General features: G+C 44.5%; 1 protein-coding gene across 2 annotated transcripts in view; it reads right to left on the bottom strand.

Annotated features, from left to right (window-relative positions):
• Positions 1 to 17,224, bottom strand: part of GFPT2 (glutamine-fructose-6-phosphate transaminase 2) — a 45,471-nt gene that overhangs the window by 12,126 nt on the left and 16,121 nt on the right. For both annotated transcript variants that reach the window (XM_065873301.1, XM_065873302.1), the window contains 8 exons: positions 16,935 to 17,033; positions 16,310 to 16,435; positions 13,811 to 13,869; positions 13,008 to 13,142; positions 10,658 to 10,719; positions 8,215 to 8,294; positions 7,660 to 7,777; positions 1,301 to 1,464 (listed from right to left, as the gene is read on the bottom strand). In XM_065873301.1, the coding sequence (XP_065729373.1) occupies positions 1,301 to 1,464; positions 7,660 to 7,777; positions 8,215 to 8,294; positions 10,658 to 10,719; positions 13,008 to 13,142; positions 13,811 to 13,869; positions 16,310 to 16,435; positions 16,935 to 17,033 (843 nt within the window). The remainder of the gene's footprint in view (positions 1 to 1,300; positions 1,465 to 7,659; positions 7,778 to 8,214; positions 8,295 to 10,657; positions 10,720 to 13,007; positions 13,143 to 13,810; positions 13,870 to 16,309; positions 16,436 to 16,934; positions 17,034 to 17,224) is intronic.

Below are 17,224 nucleotides of genomic sequence, written 5' to 3'. Positions count from 1 at the left end.
AGGTGTCTCCAGGTATTGTCCCACCTGATACTCATGGTGACAAGCCAGATAAGGTATGATTATTATCTTCAATGTGCGTATCAGACCCTGCAACTTGAGGGAGGGAGGGATGTAAGTAACAAATGCATGGCTGGCCTTCCTGGGCCACGCTCCTCTTAACAAGGCCAGAGGAAAGTAAAATGCTTTACTTCCTAACACCCACCTACTTAGGGAAGTACAAATTAAGCGAGCCTAAGGAAATAGGCAATTTTTTTTAAACCAAATTCCCTCCTATACACTGTATTAAAACAAAAAACAAAAAATCTTTTTAGCCACATATTTCTAGGGCTCTGATGTGAATGAAACCGGATGACATCTAAGACCCCCGACAGGTGCTGTGCCTGATGCCTGTCGACAGGTGTCCACAGACAGGGCGGGAGTGTCCTCTGGGATACACACACGCATGATGCCAAGCATCACAGTGTCCCTGTCTGCTGCCCTCAGCAGAGAACTTGTAGAAAGAGTGCCACGAAGCAAACAGAGCAAGTGAGGAGGGGTCGGGCCATTGCAGATATGGATCAGGGAAGGGCTCTCTGAGGGGGTGACGTTTCAGGGGAGATGATCAAAAGGAGCTGGTCCTGTGCGAAGCTGAGTGAGTGCGATGACCCCCGGGGGGCAAGCACTCCGCCTGTCTGAGTAACAGTGAGGCAGCCAGGGTGGGCAGGGAGGGGCACGGTGGAGAAGGGTTGTGCAAGGTGGGGCCAGGCTGCGTGTGGATGGCTGTGGGCTGTGGCAGGGAGTGTGGGTTTTATGCTGAGAACAGTGGGAAGCTATTGGAGGGCTTTACACAGCATGATAAGAGGGTATGATTCACGTTCTTAAACGTTTACCCAGGCTGCCCTGTGGAGAGGAGGGTGTAGGGAGACAAGTGTGGGTGCAGGAAGATAGGCTCCCCTCGCAAGAAGTAGTCCACAGTCCCCCGTTACTGCAGGCCTCTCATCCAGAGAAGAAATGATGCCTGAGGTGTAGGAATGTATCCCAGAGAATCTGTAAAGGGAGGTAGTTGATGGACTGGGGTCAGTTCAAGCAGGGAGACCTGGTGCCAGGGCATGGTCAGAAGCCCCTTTGGAGTAGCCAGGCCAGGCGCCCCACATCCCCTGAGATGTATGAACCACAGACCACCTGCAGCCCCAATCCGGTGCTCACAGCAGGCAGGAAGGCTGTAGTACCCACCCATAACAGGGCAAAGAGTCTCAGGAGCTCCCCCACAGAGCACCTGCCCCATGAGGCTGCTGCACAGGGACCCTCAGAGGACACCTGCCTTTCATGATTTGCTGCAATTCCATCTGCAAGGTCTGTATGGCTCGAGATGGGTCATCACTAGCCGAACGCTTGACCCGGTGAATAGAGAGTTTCCCATCAGCCACTGCAGCAATGTCATCATCCTCAAGGAAGATGACCCGGTTGGTGTGTTCTATGATAGCGCTGGAGCAAGGAAAATATGGGTGTCAGAGATGGGGCCTGTCCTTGACAGTTACAAGATGTGGGTCCATATCAGTGACACTGAATAGCATTTTAGGATATGGCATATAAACATTGATTCATACCTCCCGCCCCTCCCCTCCACCCAGAATTATTTTGAAGCCAGTCCAGACATCAAATCATGTGTAAACATTTTAGCTTATAGCTCTAAAAGACAAGGATTATTTTTCACCCTACTATAATACCATTATCACATCTAAGGGCAATAGTTTTTCCTTCATATCATCAAGTATCCAGTATGTTCAATTTTCCCCAGTAATCTCATAGATGTCCTTTTATAATTGCTTTCCTCGAATCAGGATCCAAACAATGTCACCTTTGGAGAATGCTCAGGAACCAACACATTCTGAATCATAAAGGGAAAGAATGAAACATTTATCTTGCCTTTCCAATGACCTTTCAGAATAACCAGTTTACAAAGGCAAGTTTCTCTTTATAGGAGAAATATAGCTAATAAAGAAGGAATGATAGAATTATAATAATCAACTTATGAATTCCTAATCATTAATAGCCCTAATCAAGGTCCATCAGTGGCTACTGAAATGAAGAAATGAGAAGCTAAGAGCAGCTTTATAATGGATGGATAAGGCTCCTGATCTTTGAACCCCCTGATCAATTTTAACAGTACTACAAAAAGACAATGAGACATAGTGCCTCCTGATGGAAGGACACACTACCTATTAAATAGTCTTGCCAAAAAAAAAAAAAAAAAGCAAACCTGAAGATCAAGCTTCTAGACACCTATAAACGTCTGTTTGCAGGAAATATGGCGAACAGAAGAACATGGAGGAGGCACTCAACAAAATCCATATAGTGGGAAACTCATTAGGACAGATGACTCCTTTTCTTACACACACACACACACACACACACACACACAAAGCAAGAAAAAGCGGGGGGACTTAAAAGCAAACTATAAGATCTATCCACTAATGAAATGTGCAGTCATTGTGTTTATTTTTATAGTAACTTTCTCTGTGTGGAAATAACAATTTTTCCCTTGAGATGGAAACAGAAAGTTTATTTTAAAAATAAAATTGTTAATAAATAAATAAATAAAATTGTTAGAAAAGTTGGTAAATGAAAAAGAAAGTTAGGTAATCAATAGTACAGGTGGTACATAGATATGGTAAAAACCATGAAGGTGGTACCTGAAGGACCATGGGAGAAAAAAACCCTCATTCTACCAGGTGCTACACCAACATGTACCCTGTGCAGAAAAAGGAGCATTTAAAACTCCTGATGCAAAGTTAAAAAGAGAAATAATCAAGTTCTATGGTTCTAAGAGAGGTGTCTCCAGATCCTAGGGAAGAAAGACAAAGAAGGATGGAAAGCCACTGCACTGGAAAAAATATTTTAAACAATATACATTCTTTGAATAAAAAGCGAAAACACAGGCAACAAGAGGAAGAAGTAAAAACGGCCCGATTTAATCTCCAGTAGATAAATGCTACTTACATTGTATTGTCCTTCAGACAGTGCTTAATACGTGTGTTTGTATTCACATGTGTGTGTACATCTGCATGTTTAAATATAATTACTGTTTTAATTTACAAAATGGATGGCAGTCATCAAAATTACTGGCCCAGGAATTAGACCTGAGGTGGAATCCTCATCCCTGTCTCTTACCAGCCTGTGCCCTTGGGCAACACAGACATGACCCCTCTGAGCCCATCTCGGGTTCTTCTGCTTTAAACTGGGAGATGACCCCTGTGCCTTCACCAGAGGTTTGTTGTGATTATTAAATGGGACAGTCTTGGTGAAGCCCTCAGCACAGTGTCCAGCCATAAGTGCACAGCAATGCTGGCCACTGTTGTCACGAGAGCTCTATGTGCCTTCGTACCTGAAAGGGTCACCTTGGTCACTCTTATTTTTCAATATATGCTTTTTCATCTACACACAATACATTATAGAATCACTTTATTAAGTTCCAAAAACCTAAACAAACAAAATAATGTCAAGGATTTTAATTACAGCATCGAATTTACAGATTAAGAAGAGTCAATATCTTTAAAAATAATTTTTAATTATTAAATTAACTTTAAACCAATTAACGTTTTCAGAATAATATTAAGGCTTCCTACCAAGGAATGTGGAATCTTTCCCTTTATTCAAATCTCTTCTTATTTCTCATGGTAAACTTCCGTAGTCTTCTCCAAACAGGTTCTTGGACTATTTTTATTTAAATTTATTTTAAGGGATTAAAACTTTTTTTTCAGCTGTGGTAAATAGATTACTTTTTTAGTTCAACAAAAGTTTGCTGAGAGCCTACTGTGCCAGTCACTTGTGGAGACATGAGGGGGAACAGGGTAGATATGGTCCCCTACCACCCACCTCACTGAGCTGACAGCAAAGTGACTACTGCTGGAATGTCGAATTTCTACACCTTTATACTCTGACCAGCCACTAGTATTACTTCTAACAGCCTTTCAGGTGGATTTTTTTTTTTTTTTTTTTTTGCGGTACGCGGGCCTCTCACTGTTGTGGCCTCTCCCGTTGCGGAGCACAGGCTCCAGACGCGCAGGCTCAGCGGCCATGGCTCACGGGCCCAGCTGCTCCACGGCATGTGGGATCTTCCCGGACCGGGGCACGAACCCATGTCCCCTGCATCGGCAGGCGGACTCTCAACCACTGCACCACCAGGGAAGCCCAAAGAATGCTTAGCTTTGTTTTTGTTTTTGTTTTTTTTTTGCGGTACGCAGGCCTCTCACTGCTGCGGCCTCTCCCATTGCGGAGCACAGGCTCTGGACGTGCAGGCTCAGTGGCCATGGCTCACGGGCCCAGCCACTCCGAGCATGTGGGATCTTCGCGGACAGGGGCACGAACCTGTGTCCCCTGCATCGGCAGGCGGACTCTCAACCACAGCGCCACCAGGGAAGCCCTGGATTTTTAAAGTATATAATTGTATTGCCTACAAATAATTCTTTAATCTCCTTTCAAGCATTTGTCTTTTTTTTTTTGAGAAACATCTACCATACTTCATTGAATATAAGGTAACATTGTTTTTTTTTTTTACATAACAATTTTTCAATTTAATCAAATCTCATTTTTATAACTAACTACTTCACAACAAGTTAACATGCTAAGGCAACATCAATAGATGAAAAAAGGTAGTCCCTGGCCCCAAGGAATGTTGCCCAGGAGAAGACAGAGATATGTAAAAAATACAATTACAATACAGTGTAGCGAGTGCAACAATCAGGCATGCAGAAGTGCAAGGGTAGCAGAAAGGAGCGTGTGATCACAACACTAAAAAGAAGTCTGCACAAAAGACATAACATGTAAACTGAGTTTTGAAAAATGAAGTGGGTTTCCCAGATGCCCCATAGGGAGAAAGGAATTCTTGGAGGAGGGAAAAGCATAATTCAATTCATATAATCCTAGAAGTGAAGTAGGCTATGGCAGGAGAAATGATTGGACACAGGCATCATGAATACTTGTATGTCTGCATTTTACCAAGTCCATTCTAAAGGAAACTTTGAGGATCAACTCGGGGGTGGGGGGCCACGGGGGGACAGAACTAGTCATTCCTGCAAGAAACACTGGAACCAGTTTCTACCAGCCCACCAAAAAAACTACTTCAAAGGCAACATGGTATCACAGAAAGGGCTTGTTTTTGTTTGTTTTTAGTTCATTAGGCCTCACTTAAAATTCTGACTCCACAATGCACTTGCTTTGGGATCTTGAACAACACTCATAACCTCTGCAAATTTCAGTATAGTAAGTTTATGTGATTACCTTCATCTGTAATATCCCTGCATTGCAATCTTAATGGAAACTCAAGTTCAGGTCAAAGACAAGTTTCTCTGTGACTTCTCCTCTAAATTTTTTTTTTAACATCTTTATTGGAGTATAATTGCTTTATAATGGTGTGTCAGTTTCTGCTTTATAACAAAGTGAATCAGTTATACATATACATATGTTCCCATATCTTTTCCTTCTTGCGTCTCCCTCCCTCCCACCCTCCCTATCACACCCTTCTAGGTGGTCACAAACCACTGAGCTGATCTCCCTGTGCTATGCGGCTGCTTCCCACTAGCTATATATTTTACATTTGGTAGTGTATATATGTCCATGCCACTCTCTCACTTTGTCACAGCTCACCCTTCCCCCTCCCCATATCCTCAAGTCCATTCTCTAGTAGGTCTGTGTCTTTATTCCCATCTTACCCCTAGGTTCTTCATGACCTTTTTTTTTTCTTAGATTCCATATATATGTGTTAGCATATGGTATTTGTTTTTCTCTTTCTGACTTACTTCACTCTGTATGACAGACTCTAGGTCCATCCACCTCACTACAAATAACTCAGTTGCGTTTCTTTTTATGGCTGAGTAATATTCCATTGTATATACGTGCCACATCTTCTTTATCCATTCATCTGTTGATGGACACTTAGGTTGCTTCCATGTCCTGGCTATTGTAAATAGAGCTGCAATGAACATTTTGGTACATAACTCTTTTTGAATTATGGTTTTCTCAGGGTATATGCCCAGTAGTGGGATTGCTGGGTCATATGGTAATTCTATTTTTAGTTTTTTAAGGAACCTCCATACTGTTCTCCATAGTGGCTGTACCTATTCACATTCCCACCAGCAGTGCAAGAGTGTTCCCTTTTCATCACACCCTCTCCAGCATTTATTGTTTGTAGATTTTTTGATGATGGCCATTCTGACTGGTGTGAGATGATATCTCATTGTTGTTTTGATTTGCATTTCTCTAATGATTAATGATGTTGAGTATTCTTTCATGTGTTTGTTGGCAATCTGTATATCTTCTTTGGAGAAATGTCTGTTTAGGTCTTCTGCCCATTTTTGGATTGGGTTGTTTGTTTTTTTGTTATTGAGCTGCATGAGCTGCTTGTAAATTTTGGAGATTAATCCTTTGTCAGTTGCTTCATTTGCAAATATTTTCTCCCATTCTGAGGGTTGTCTTTTGGTCTTGTTTATGGTTTCCTTTGCTGTGCAAAAGCTTTGAAGTTTCATTAGGTCCCATTTGTTTATTTTTGTTTTTATTTCCATTTCTCTAGGAGGTGGGTCAAAAAGGATCTTGCTGTGATTTATGTCATAGAGTGGTAACATTGATCTTAAGATCATGATTATTTTATATACTTCTAAGAAGTATATAAAAACTGTAGCAAATTATAATTCCCAGATGCCACTTACAGATGCTAAAATCTATAGAATAATTGCATGTCTTAGAATCATTGAAATAATATTAGCTTCTCATTGAAATGGTGCCCTAAGGAACACAGGTTTGGGAAATGCTGACCTTTCATATCAGCATTAAGTACAATGCTGGCTGTGGGCTGAAACAGGCCTTGCAGCCTGGGCTGTAGGTTCCTGTTACTTCACGTGTCCCAGGAGACCTCACCTGGTGTCCTCCCTGCTTCACAGCAAGGCCTTACCAGAGGCTGGTGGGAAAGAGGCATAATAAAGGTTTGGATAAAGGAGGTAGTAATGGTGGTGTTTATGGTGGTTTTCTATTTCAACTAGCAGGAAAGTGTTTTGGTCTTTTCTAAGTGTATGTGTGTGTATACATTTTTTGTACTAAAATGGGCATGAAGCCTACTTTCTCAAATTGCAGAATTACTGTTTGGTGTATTGATGAGAACATGGACTTTGGACCAAAACCCTCAGTCTTGGCTCTGTCTTTTATGAATGGTCAGACTCTGGCAAAGGCAGGCAAGGTTCAGGAAGGACCAAAGGTCTGGAGACACTTGCCCCATCTAAAGGGAGCAGACTTTGAATGGCCCCAAAGAGGGTTGGGGGGAGCAGTCTGGTGTGCTCAGATCTCCTGGTTTTTTAGAAAAGCTAGAAATTCAGATTTTTATGGGAAATTTCCCAGTTTTAAAATGTTGGCAACAAATTCATTTATTCTGTACAGGCCCAAAACATTGTGTAGATCAGTAGACCTTGCCTTTGGCCACCGGGGCTGCTGATGACAGCCATGTAAAAAGTGCTCAGTGGGCAAGGATTCCCTCAGGAGGGCCACCGAGAGCTGAAATCTACCATCACCGCTTCACCTTGCTGACCCTTGAGAAAACAGCTCAAACGGGGGAGTAAGTAAGAAATGGGGGTGTTTAGCCAGTCATTCTTGATTACATAATCCTAGGAAAGACAGGAAACAAGGTGTAGCTACCTTGCATCAGAAGCAAAGAAGAATTCCACTGCTTTATCGCCTACAGCATGAAGGCAGGTCGAGCTGTCCAGCCTCTTCATCCTTGTTTTACAGATATTCTTCACATTCTCAATATTGCCTAGCAAATGAAGGAAAGGATCACAAATCCCATTAGACTATTTTCTTGGAACAACACGAAGAAGCCAATTTCCCCTTTGAATATGTGTGGGAGAAATGTGCAATTTTTAGCTTTGGCTGCATCAGCCAAATTGTGTAAAAGATCCCCAAATAGTAAGAGCACTGAATTGGCTATTAACAAAACAAACCAAATCAACACTCCAATCAGGGCACAGGTGCCTTTATATAACAGAACCACAGCAGCAGCTCCCTCAACTTGGGTATGTGCTTGAAAATATCCACAAGAAAAAGCTTTTGAAAAAATGGAGCCAAGTCCCAGTTGCATGAAAACCTTTTGGACCTGGCCCTAGCAGAGTGAAGGAAGGCATCCTGCCTCTGAAGGGAGCTGCTGGCACCAGAACAGTGCTGTGCTGTTCAAGTCCTTCTCAAGAAACTTACGTGTCCTGTATAAGACGGGGATCTGTTCTGTGGAGAGTTTATATTTGCTCCTCACTCCAATGAGCAGGGGGCTGCCTCTCCTGTAGGGACAAGAGGGAATCGAGTTACCCATTGCCTTGACACCCTGGGCCTGGCTGGATGTCCTCTGAGCACTGAAGAGAGGTCCCCGCATCTAGCCCTCTCCCCAGTGCAAAGTGCTCCCAAGACATCCCAAAGTTTGTCCCAGAATTTATAGAGCCACTAATTATAGACATTTTAGAAAAGTAAAGCTTTACTGCTTCTTCACGCTATCTTCTTCTGCAAACTAGTAGTAACATGGTAATAAATTTTAAAAGGAGTTTCAAAATTTGATAGGGACCAACTGGCATTTTATAATTCACTGATTTGAAAGACTTAAATTCCAAATGGTAAATTAGTTCCTGTCCCAGAAAAAAATAAAATCGTAATATATTCACATAATTTCCTGCCTAGATACTATGACAGTCTGGTCCACAGGTGCATTCTCAATGGCTCCCCAGTGCCTTCACAATGAAGCCTGCAACCACAGGGCAACCTAGATCCTGCAGAGCTGGGCCTCTGCCCACCTCCCCACTCCCCACCAGCTCTCGAGTTTCATAGGGCAGTGTCCCTACAATCTTGTTCGCTCTTGTCACCCATGCCTGGCACACAAAAGGTGTCAGTAAGCACACACTGAGACTAGAAGAGCCTCAAGTCCCACCAGTGCCCCTCCCCATCACCATCCTGGCCTAACTGCAGATCCCTAAAGCGCCACAATCACTCTGGGCTCCTTGTCTTTGCTCACGCTGGTTTCTCTGCCTGCCTTCCCCAGGCCGACACCTGCTTCCCCTTAGGCCCCGCGTGCACTGCCTCCCAACCCCCATCACAGAGCATCACCATCTTCTGCCCTGCTCTGTCCTCCTGCACAACTGTCCAGTCCTTAAGGCAGGGGTCCCCAACCCCCGGGCCACAGTATTGATCGGTGGCCTGTTAGGAACCAGGCCACACAGCAGGAGGTGAGTGGTGGGCGGGCAAGTGAGCGAAGCTTCATCTATATTTACAGCCGCTCCCCATCGCTCGCATTACTGCCTGAGCTCTGCCTCCTGTCAGATCATCAGTGGCATTAGATTCTCATAGGAGCACAAACCCTACTATGAACTGCGCATGTGAGGGATCTAGGTTGCCCGCTCCTTATGAGAATCTAATGCCTGATGATCTGAGGTGGAGCTGAGGCAGTGAGGCTAGCACTGGCGAGTGGCTGCAAATACAGATCATCATTAGCAGAGAGGTTTGACTGCACAGAGACTGTAATAAATCAACTGCTACAGACTCATATCAAAATCCTATTGGTCACACAGAAACGAAGACCCAACACAGCCATAAATAAACAAATAAATTTAAAAAAACAAAACAAAACAAAAAAACCTTATTGGTGACTGGCAAGCGAAAACAAGCTCAGGGCTCCCACTGATTCTGCATTATGGTGAGTTGTATAATTATTTCATTATATATTACAATGTAATAATAATAGAAATAAAATGCACAATAAATGTAATGTGCTTGAATCATCCTGAAATCATCCCCCCTGCCACTGGTCCGTGAAAAAACTGTCTTCCATGAAACTGGTCCCTGGTGCCAAAAATGTTGGGGACTGCTACCTTAAGGGTAGGACCAGGTTGGGTGTCACTAGGTCCCCAGGGCTCAGTACACAGTAAATACTCAACAAATATTAGTTGGGTGGATGGATAGATAGATGGGTAGATAGATGGTCAGATTGATTGATGGATGGATAGACAGATGGATAGATAGATGGACAGATAAATGGGTAGATAGACAAATGAGTGGATGGACAGATGGACGGATGGGTGGATAATCCACCCATCTGAATATAAAATTATAGGATGGCACTCACATGCCCACTTGTGTGAATCCACACATTGCTGGGGGTCACAGGGCTCTAACAGAAGGACATGTGGGCTGACTCAGGCCCTCTCAGCTGATTCCTGGATCACACCTGGCATGAAGGTGATGAAGCTTGAGCTCTTGGCCTTCAAGCCGTCTTCTTTACTGGATTCAAATCAACATTCATTTTTGTTCCTAATTTCATGTTCATAATTTTGCATGCTTTTTCTAAAGGGAATCTCTGAAGTTGACCTGAAACCTGGACCTGCCCTTGCTATACAACTTTATTTTTAGTTTGAATGTGTTGTCAATTTCTAAAAAAAAGTCTAGAGATTTCAAATAAAAATCCAACTTTCTAGTTTCTCTTTAAAAAAATCAGAAGCTCCAGCCACAGAGATGGTGGGGTACATTCTCTGTGGCTAAGCCACAGTTGTCCCTTAGATAGAGTGAGCACCTTCTGTTTTGCCAGAGGCCCTTGTGCCTCAAGCTAAGTGATTTTATTTTATTTATTTGTTACTGGAAATGTCAATGAGTTCTGCCTCACCTTGTGGCCACGGCTTCTCCGGGGTAGTGGATGCTCTTGAAAACCAATGCAAATGCGCCTTCCTGAAAAGACGGGAAAGGAGAGTGAGGAACAACTTACTCTGGCTAAGCTAGGTTGCTGCAGCTCAGTCCACTACCCCAGACAGCTCTCCCTGGGAGCCTCTTCACTGCGGGCAGTCCTGGGGTCACTCACTCAGGGTGCTGAATGTAGGACAGCTTGCGCAGAGTGATGTCAGGAGGGGAAAGTGAAACAGGTGGTACCACAATCAAGTATCAAAGACCAGAACTTGTGGATTTCATTGTAAGCAATATAAATCTCCCTGTCCAGGCCCACAAGGAACAGTTCCCAGCTCTGTGATGACCTGGGTGGACTGCTGCAGTTAGAACCTCAGGAAATGAGAACCGTAGTCAGGGGTCCTGCCCTGGGCCTCAGGGATGGTACCTACTCAGGGAGTAATTGTGAGGATTAAAGGGGCTAATCCACGACCTAAGTTTAGCTCAACACACGTTAGTGTCTGGGTTCAAATCATGGCTCCACCCCTTAACTGGGCAATCACTGCAGCCTTCTTTGTGTCTCATGGTGAATGGAAATGAGAATAGTCCTACCTTGTATGGCTTCTGTGAGCTAATGCATTTTAAATGCTTAGAACAGTGCCTGACATATAGAGACACACCAGAAGTATGAGTTGTTACAATTATTTCTATGGCAACGACTGCCATTTGTGCTCTGTGCCTCAGCTTGTTGGTTTGTGCAAACCAGAGTTAGAATATAGTTCTCCTAACTCAAGACTCCAAATGCTCTTCCTATTTAAAAGTTCAATGCAAAATTCTCTCCTACATTCTGACCATCCTGTACTAATCATGACCCTACTTGACTTTATGTACAGCCAGCTATAAATCTGGATTTACAAGGTTTGGAAAACTTGGCAGACTTCATGGCCTCATGCTATGGCCAGTTTGCCAACTCAGTAACACAACCAGAGAGACCCCAGGGCCAGCATCTCCAGGTCCCTAAAGGCCTTTCAAACTGCCCAAAATGAAGGGGCTTTAGACAGAACCTGAGGAGCCTGACATTCACCCTGCTGGTTTTGTCAGCAATGAAGTAGGACTAAATAGAAAAACTCTTCCCGTTCTCTGCCAAAAAGAGCCCTGTGTTGCTTCAGATAAATCACTGAAGTTTAAAAGTGCCATCACTGAGAGACATTTCCAAAATTTAAAATTACAAATGGAAAAGAGAAAGTACTATGCTGCAAAACTATACTGTACATTAGTTATGGGACAGGCTTTTATTTATAAATATGTCCTCTAAATTAAGGTCCCCCAAAATGGGAGTCATAGGGCAAAGGGTTTGACTTACTTTTAAAAAAAGACTGAAAACACCAAAGGGTCATATATTTTAAACCACAGTGTTGTACCCAAAGCAGCCTCTGACCCCAGATGTTCTAGATTCTCGGCCCTGAACAGTCTCCAAGCTGTCTCCATCTCAGGGGAGCTATTGGACAGCTTTGATGCTCAGAAGGATGGATTCTAGTAAGTCTGGAGCCCTCTCCTCCTCCCTCCACCGTCCCATGGCGGGCCTGGGTCTGCTCTACCTCTTCCTCCAACGAGCTGTCTCTCTTGGACAATCCCTCCACAATGTGCCTCTTTGCAGGGACCTTGTTCCATGGGTCCAGCCCTCCGGGACATCACCAATCTCTTTCTCCCACCTGGATCATTCATTTCAGCACACAGACATGATCTGATATCTCCTACCACAAAAATACAATCCTGCCTCAGAACTGCAACCCTCTCCCTTCACTGGGCCATTTCTTTGCACCCTTAATCTTCTACAACCAAACTTCTCAAAAGTCTACACCTGCTGTCTTTATTGCCTCTTCCTTCCTTCTAACTCCACTCAGTAAGGACTTGTGGGCATTTCTCCCACATGACGAATAACAGCTTTACTGAAACAGGAGGAAAGACTACAATTCTAAGTCTCCAACATCAGTTAAATTCATCTTGGGTATGTATGCACACAAGTCAATAATGCACACAAGTCAACTGATAAGATGACAACATGAACTGCCACAATCAAGGTCCCTTGTGCAACACACCATTGGTAGAAGCCATAGATCAGAAGGCCTATCACCATTTCAGAGATGTTAAAACGAAGCAAAGCAGTTTCTATTTGATGTTTACCACCAAAACCTCAGAACTTCTCCCAATTCTACAAGGATGTAACATTTTAAGGCCAGGCACTGTAGATGAGCCATCTTTAATCCTCAGGTACTTGGTGCAAGTTTGCCTAATAAATGTTTGTAAAAACTGGAGGAATGAAGGGATGATTTAGATAAGTGAGACTTGTAACTCACCAACTGCTGAATGACTCTCTCGACCAGTGTTGAAAATGTAATGTCCTCAGTTTCTCTGTTGTCGAACACATATTTAATCAGCTTGGCGATGGTCTCTGTATCTGTTTCTGACTCAAACTCATAGCCTTTGCTTTCCTGTAATATTTGGTTGGACAGAGTGTCAGATAATGATTGTTGTGCAATGCTGGCCTGGCCAGCTCCCTCTCCTCCCTTATGACTTGTCCTTGGAGTGACTTAAGGCAAGAACAAGGAAAAACGGGGAAGGGATGAGAAATGTTTGCCTGAATCCCACAGCCTAACACAGCTGAGTCATTGTAGTCTTCCCTGAGATCATCCCGCCTCAGAAGCTTGTCCTTGCCATTAATCTGGACATTGCAAAATAACAGCAATCAAAATGATCAAATACATTGAGTCAAATCCACCCACCTCCCAACCAATACCACAACCTCTTCATACTTGAAACTCTCGCCGCCTGCATTCCCACCCCACATTCCATTTGGTGTATGAGTTGGTATGTTATTCAGTGCAGATACTTTAATAAAAAGAAGTTCATGTTCTTTTGATTCTGCTCTGACTCTGCAACGGCCTTTGAGGTAAATGAGAATGCCCTGCTCTCTCCTCCAGCAAGATCTGGGGAGGAGCCTGAGCTGGGGATGAGCTTTGGGTCTAATGTGGTGACGTGGCCAAGAGTGGACCTCAATCAGCTTCTGCCTTTTTTTCTGGAGGGAAATGAGCTGGTTGGAAAGTTTCTGGGAAAGACCAGTACCACTTGACTTAGATGTTACCCAGGGGAAGTATCTTACCAGAAATTTCCTCAGGTCTTTGTAATTTGTAATGATCCCATTATGGATGACCACGAATTCTGGAAGAAAAGTTTAGTCAAGAGAGAAATGCTATGAAGAAATGAAGTTCAAGTCAGATGTGAAGAAAGACAATTTGACAGCTTGAAACCTACAAACTCTGCTCATACAGACACTTGTGTTAAGCAAACTGCATTTACAGGGATTAGAGCTGACATCTGCCATGACTGCAATTTAAACCCAAGGAAATAACACATTTCTCTTTTGATAAAAAGCATCCACCAACCTGGCCACGCACTGAGCTCTGACTTGTGGCCTACAGTAGCATGAAATAGGCTCTGGTATTTATGTCAAAAGGGATCATTAACCCTTCATTATCTATTAACTGTCTTCACAACCATCCCATTCTCCATTGTTTTCATATCTATTGTGACTTTGTTTCTTCACATTGTTTTCTTAACCCTGTCACATTTTCTTTCATCTCAGCCTATTGTCTTAACTTCTCATCATTAATTTGTTTCCTAGAATCTGTATTTTCTTTGTGAATACTTCTTTGTGTAATTTTCATACGCAGTGTAGTTGCTGGGTATAAGTCTTCCTTAAAAGTATGCTCTGGGCTTCCCTGGTGGCACAGTGGTTGAGAGTCCGCCTGCCGATGCAGGGGATGCGGGTTCATGCCCCGGTTCGGGAAGATCCCACATGCCGCGGAGCAGCTGGGCCTGTGGGCCATGGCTGCTGGGCCTGCGGGTCCAGAGCCTGTGCTCCGCAGCGGGAGGGGCTACAACTGTGAGAGGCCCGCGTGCCGCAAAAAAAAAAGTATGCTCTTCAGATATCACTGATAAGTCGTTAGAGAAATTTTACAAATCTTTTCTTATTTCCCATGTTGTTTTATTTTCAATTACTCATCCTGAGTCATGGCAGGCATTTCCAAATTTGGGTGTGGGGGCAATCTCCTTGGAGCCTAGCTGCTTTGGGGACACAGAATCATTGTCTGCAGTGAAGCGGGGGTTCACCCTATCATCTCAGTGGGCAGGAGGCTGAGGTTGAGGTGGCGACATTTCAGGGCACATGGTCTCGGTACAGTGTGTTACCTCAGCCAACACTGTTGCTCCAGGGACCAGCCTCTGCATCTGGCTTGGGGTTTGGCTGGATGTATATCCTAGGTCCTCAGCGCCGTGGGGTCTATTGTCCCCCTCCTGAGTGTAGGGTGCCTGACCCTGTAGTGGGGCGTCTCATGGCTCAGGGCATGTACCAGATGCAAGGAATGGTCCCCAGCAAAGAAACCTCACTACCCAAGTCTCTGACCATGTAGGTGTATGTATAGCCTGGTCCCTGTGCTACCTCTGGCTGCTCTGATGAGAGAGGTGCATGGGGCCCTCCTGTTCTCTCCAGGAGGCTTTCCTTTCCAAATCGGGCAAGGTGAGCTGCCTCCAGGCACTGCAGTGCCCACAGGGGCAAAGGACACTGACCAGGGAGGTGCTGCTCTCTCCTGTGGCCTGACTTCCAAGACAGTTAATGGCAGTGAGGCTTGTCAAGTGTTTAGCTAATAGTAAATACCCTACAACTACTCTTACGTGTCTGATCCTTACTCTAATATGAGGCTTGGCAAGAACCTGCATTATGCCACATTCTGGAGTCAGCTTGGGGTGGAGGATCCCAGCTGACTCCAGAAATCATTCTCTCCACTGGACACCCTCTCGCATCATGCCCAGGTGTGGGTCATGGGTGCTTCTGACCTGACCAGGCCCAACCCAGAGTGGAGACCCACTAGAAGGCCCAGTCTCCATCTCATATGCCCATGTGTCCTACTGCCAGAGGCCTGACACCCCTGGGTGCTGACCACAGAGTCCCTGAGAGCCACCAGTGGGAACTGCAGACCTACCAGTCCTTCCCCCATGAGAGGAGACTGGGACATCATTTAAGAGAACCACCACATAAAGAATTGTCCTGGGGGCTCAGGCAAGTGATGTGGACCCATGAGCTGGGGCTGACATGGTGAGGGGGGAATTAGGAGAACTGGGTGGCCCTCGTTACAGGGACCAGGATTGGAGCAGGCACCTCAGATGTTAAACAAGATCAGCACTGCCACCTGCCCTGGCTCAGGACCACTCTCTTCAGGGGCAGGGATGGGTATAGCTGGACGAGGAAGGAACCCCAATCTTTCCTCAAGTGCCCAGCCCTCTGGAACACTCTGGTCCCTAACTGAGGAGCAGTGCCCAGGCCTTCAACCCTTTACACCACCAAGTCCCACTCAGGCTGGGTCCCCAGAGCCAAAGGCATTCATGGGAAGTGCCACTGTTTTCCTGTGGATGCCTGCAAGGTCAGCACTACCAGGGTCCAGGTTGAATTTGCCTCCTTTCTAGGGCCCAGTGCCAACAGTTTGGATACTCGGGGAAGACAGGGATGCTGAGAAGCCAGTTGGTGGTGGGTGTGGATCAACCCTGGCACAGGTCAGGGCCAGGCACAACCACTAGGACAGGGGAGCAAGGCTATACTACATACCGTTGCCTTTGTCTGAGCGCTGTGGGTGGCTGTTGACAGCATTGGGGACCCCGTGGGTGGCCCAGCGTGTGTGGGCAATGCCAAAGTGGGTCTCAAACTCCACTTTTAAGTCCATGCTGTCCTGTTCTAGATGAAGGAAAAATAAGTTTGCCACACTTTAAGCATTGACATGGTACTGTTACATGAGGTGACTTCATTACATGAAGACACATCAGCTACACCAAAAGTACATCCCACCATCAACCACAAAGGCCCCATTCTGGAGAATTCTGCCAGACCCTTGCTTTAGTTAGTACTTATCAGTAACCTAACTCACTTAACTGAAATAAACTTACTTTAAAAAGAAAATTACAGGTCCCTACCATAAATGGAAAAGCAGTATCATTTGCCAGAAACATTAAAATACATTAAGTACTAAATATTGAAAAGAAAATTCTCAGCGCACCATCACCTGAAATAAACCATCCCACATTCTGGGAAACAGTTTTGCAACATGGACTTAACCCTCCTATTTTTCCATGCTTGGGTAGGTTAATATATTTAGTCTCCAATGCTGTTGGAATTAAAGATTTTAAAGTGATCCAGGCTGTGATTATTACTCTGACTTGGAATGTCTTTCACATACTGTAAAGTTCTTCATCAAGAGCCTTGACATTTCCTCTTTTCTTGACTAGCTGGATATGTCTTTCTTTGGCTTCGTTATTATTTCCATCGATTGCCACACCTGTAACATAAACATGATTTTTTGTACTGGAATTTAAGTTTTGTCTCCCACGCTTCATTACAGGGAATGACCCTGGGTGAGGGCTATACAGAACTGTGGATTTATTAGTTCTTATTCCCCAGGCTTGCTGCCCAGAAGAGAACTAGACAGTGTTAGGATATTGACTTGGAAAGAGGAGGCTGTGACTGTGA

Source organism: Phocoena phocoena, chromosome 3 (genome assembly GCF_963924675.1).
Source record: "Phocoena phocoena chromosome 3, mPhoPho1.1, whole genome shotgun sequence".
NCBI classification, from domain to species: domain Eukaryota; kingdom Metazoa; phylum Chordata; class Mammalia; order Artiodactyla; family Phocoenidae; genus Phocoena; species Phocoena phocoena.
Note: the sequence above shows the minus strand (reverse complement) of the source record. Positions and strands in the feature narration are given on the sequence as shown.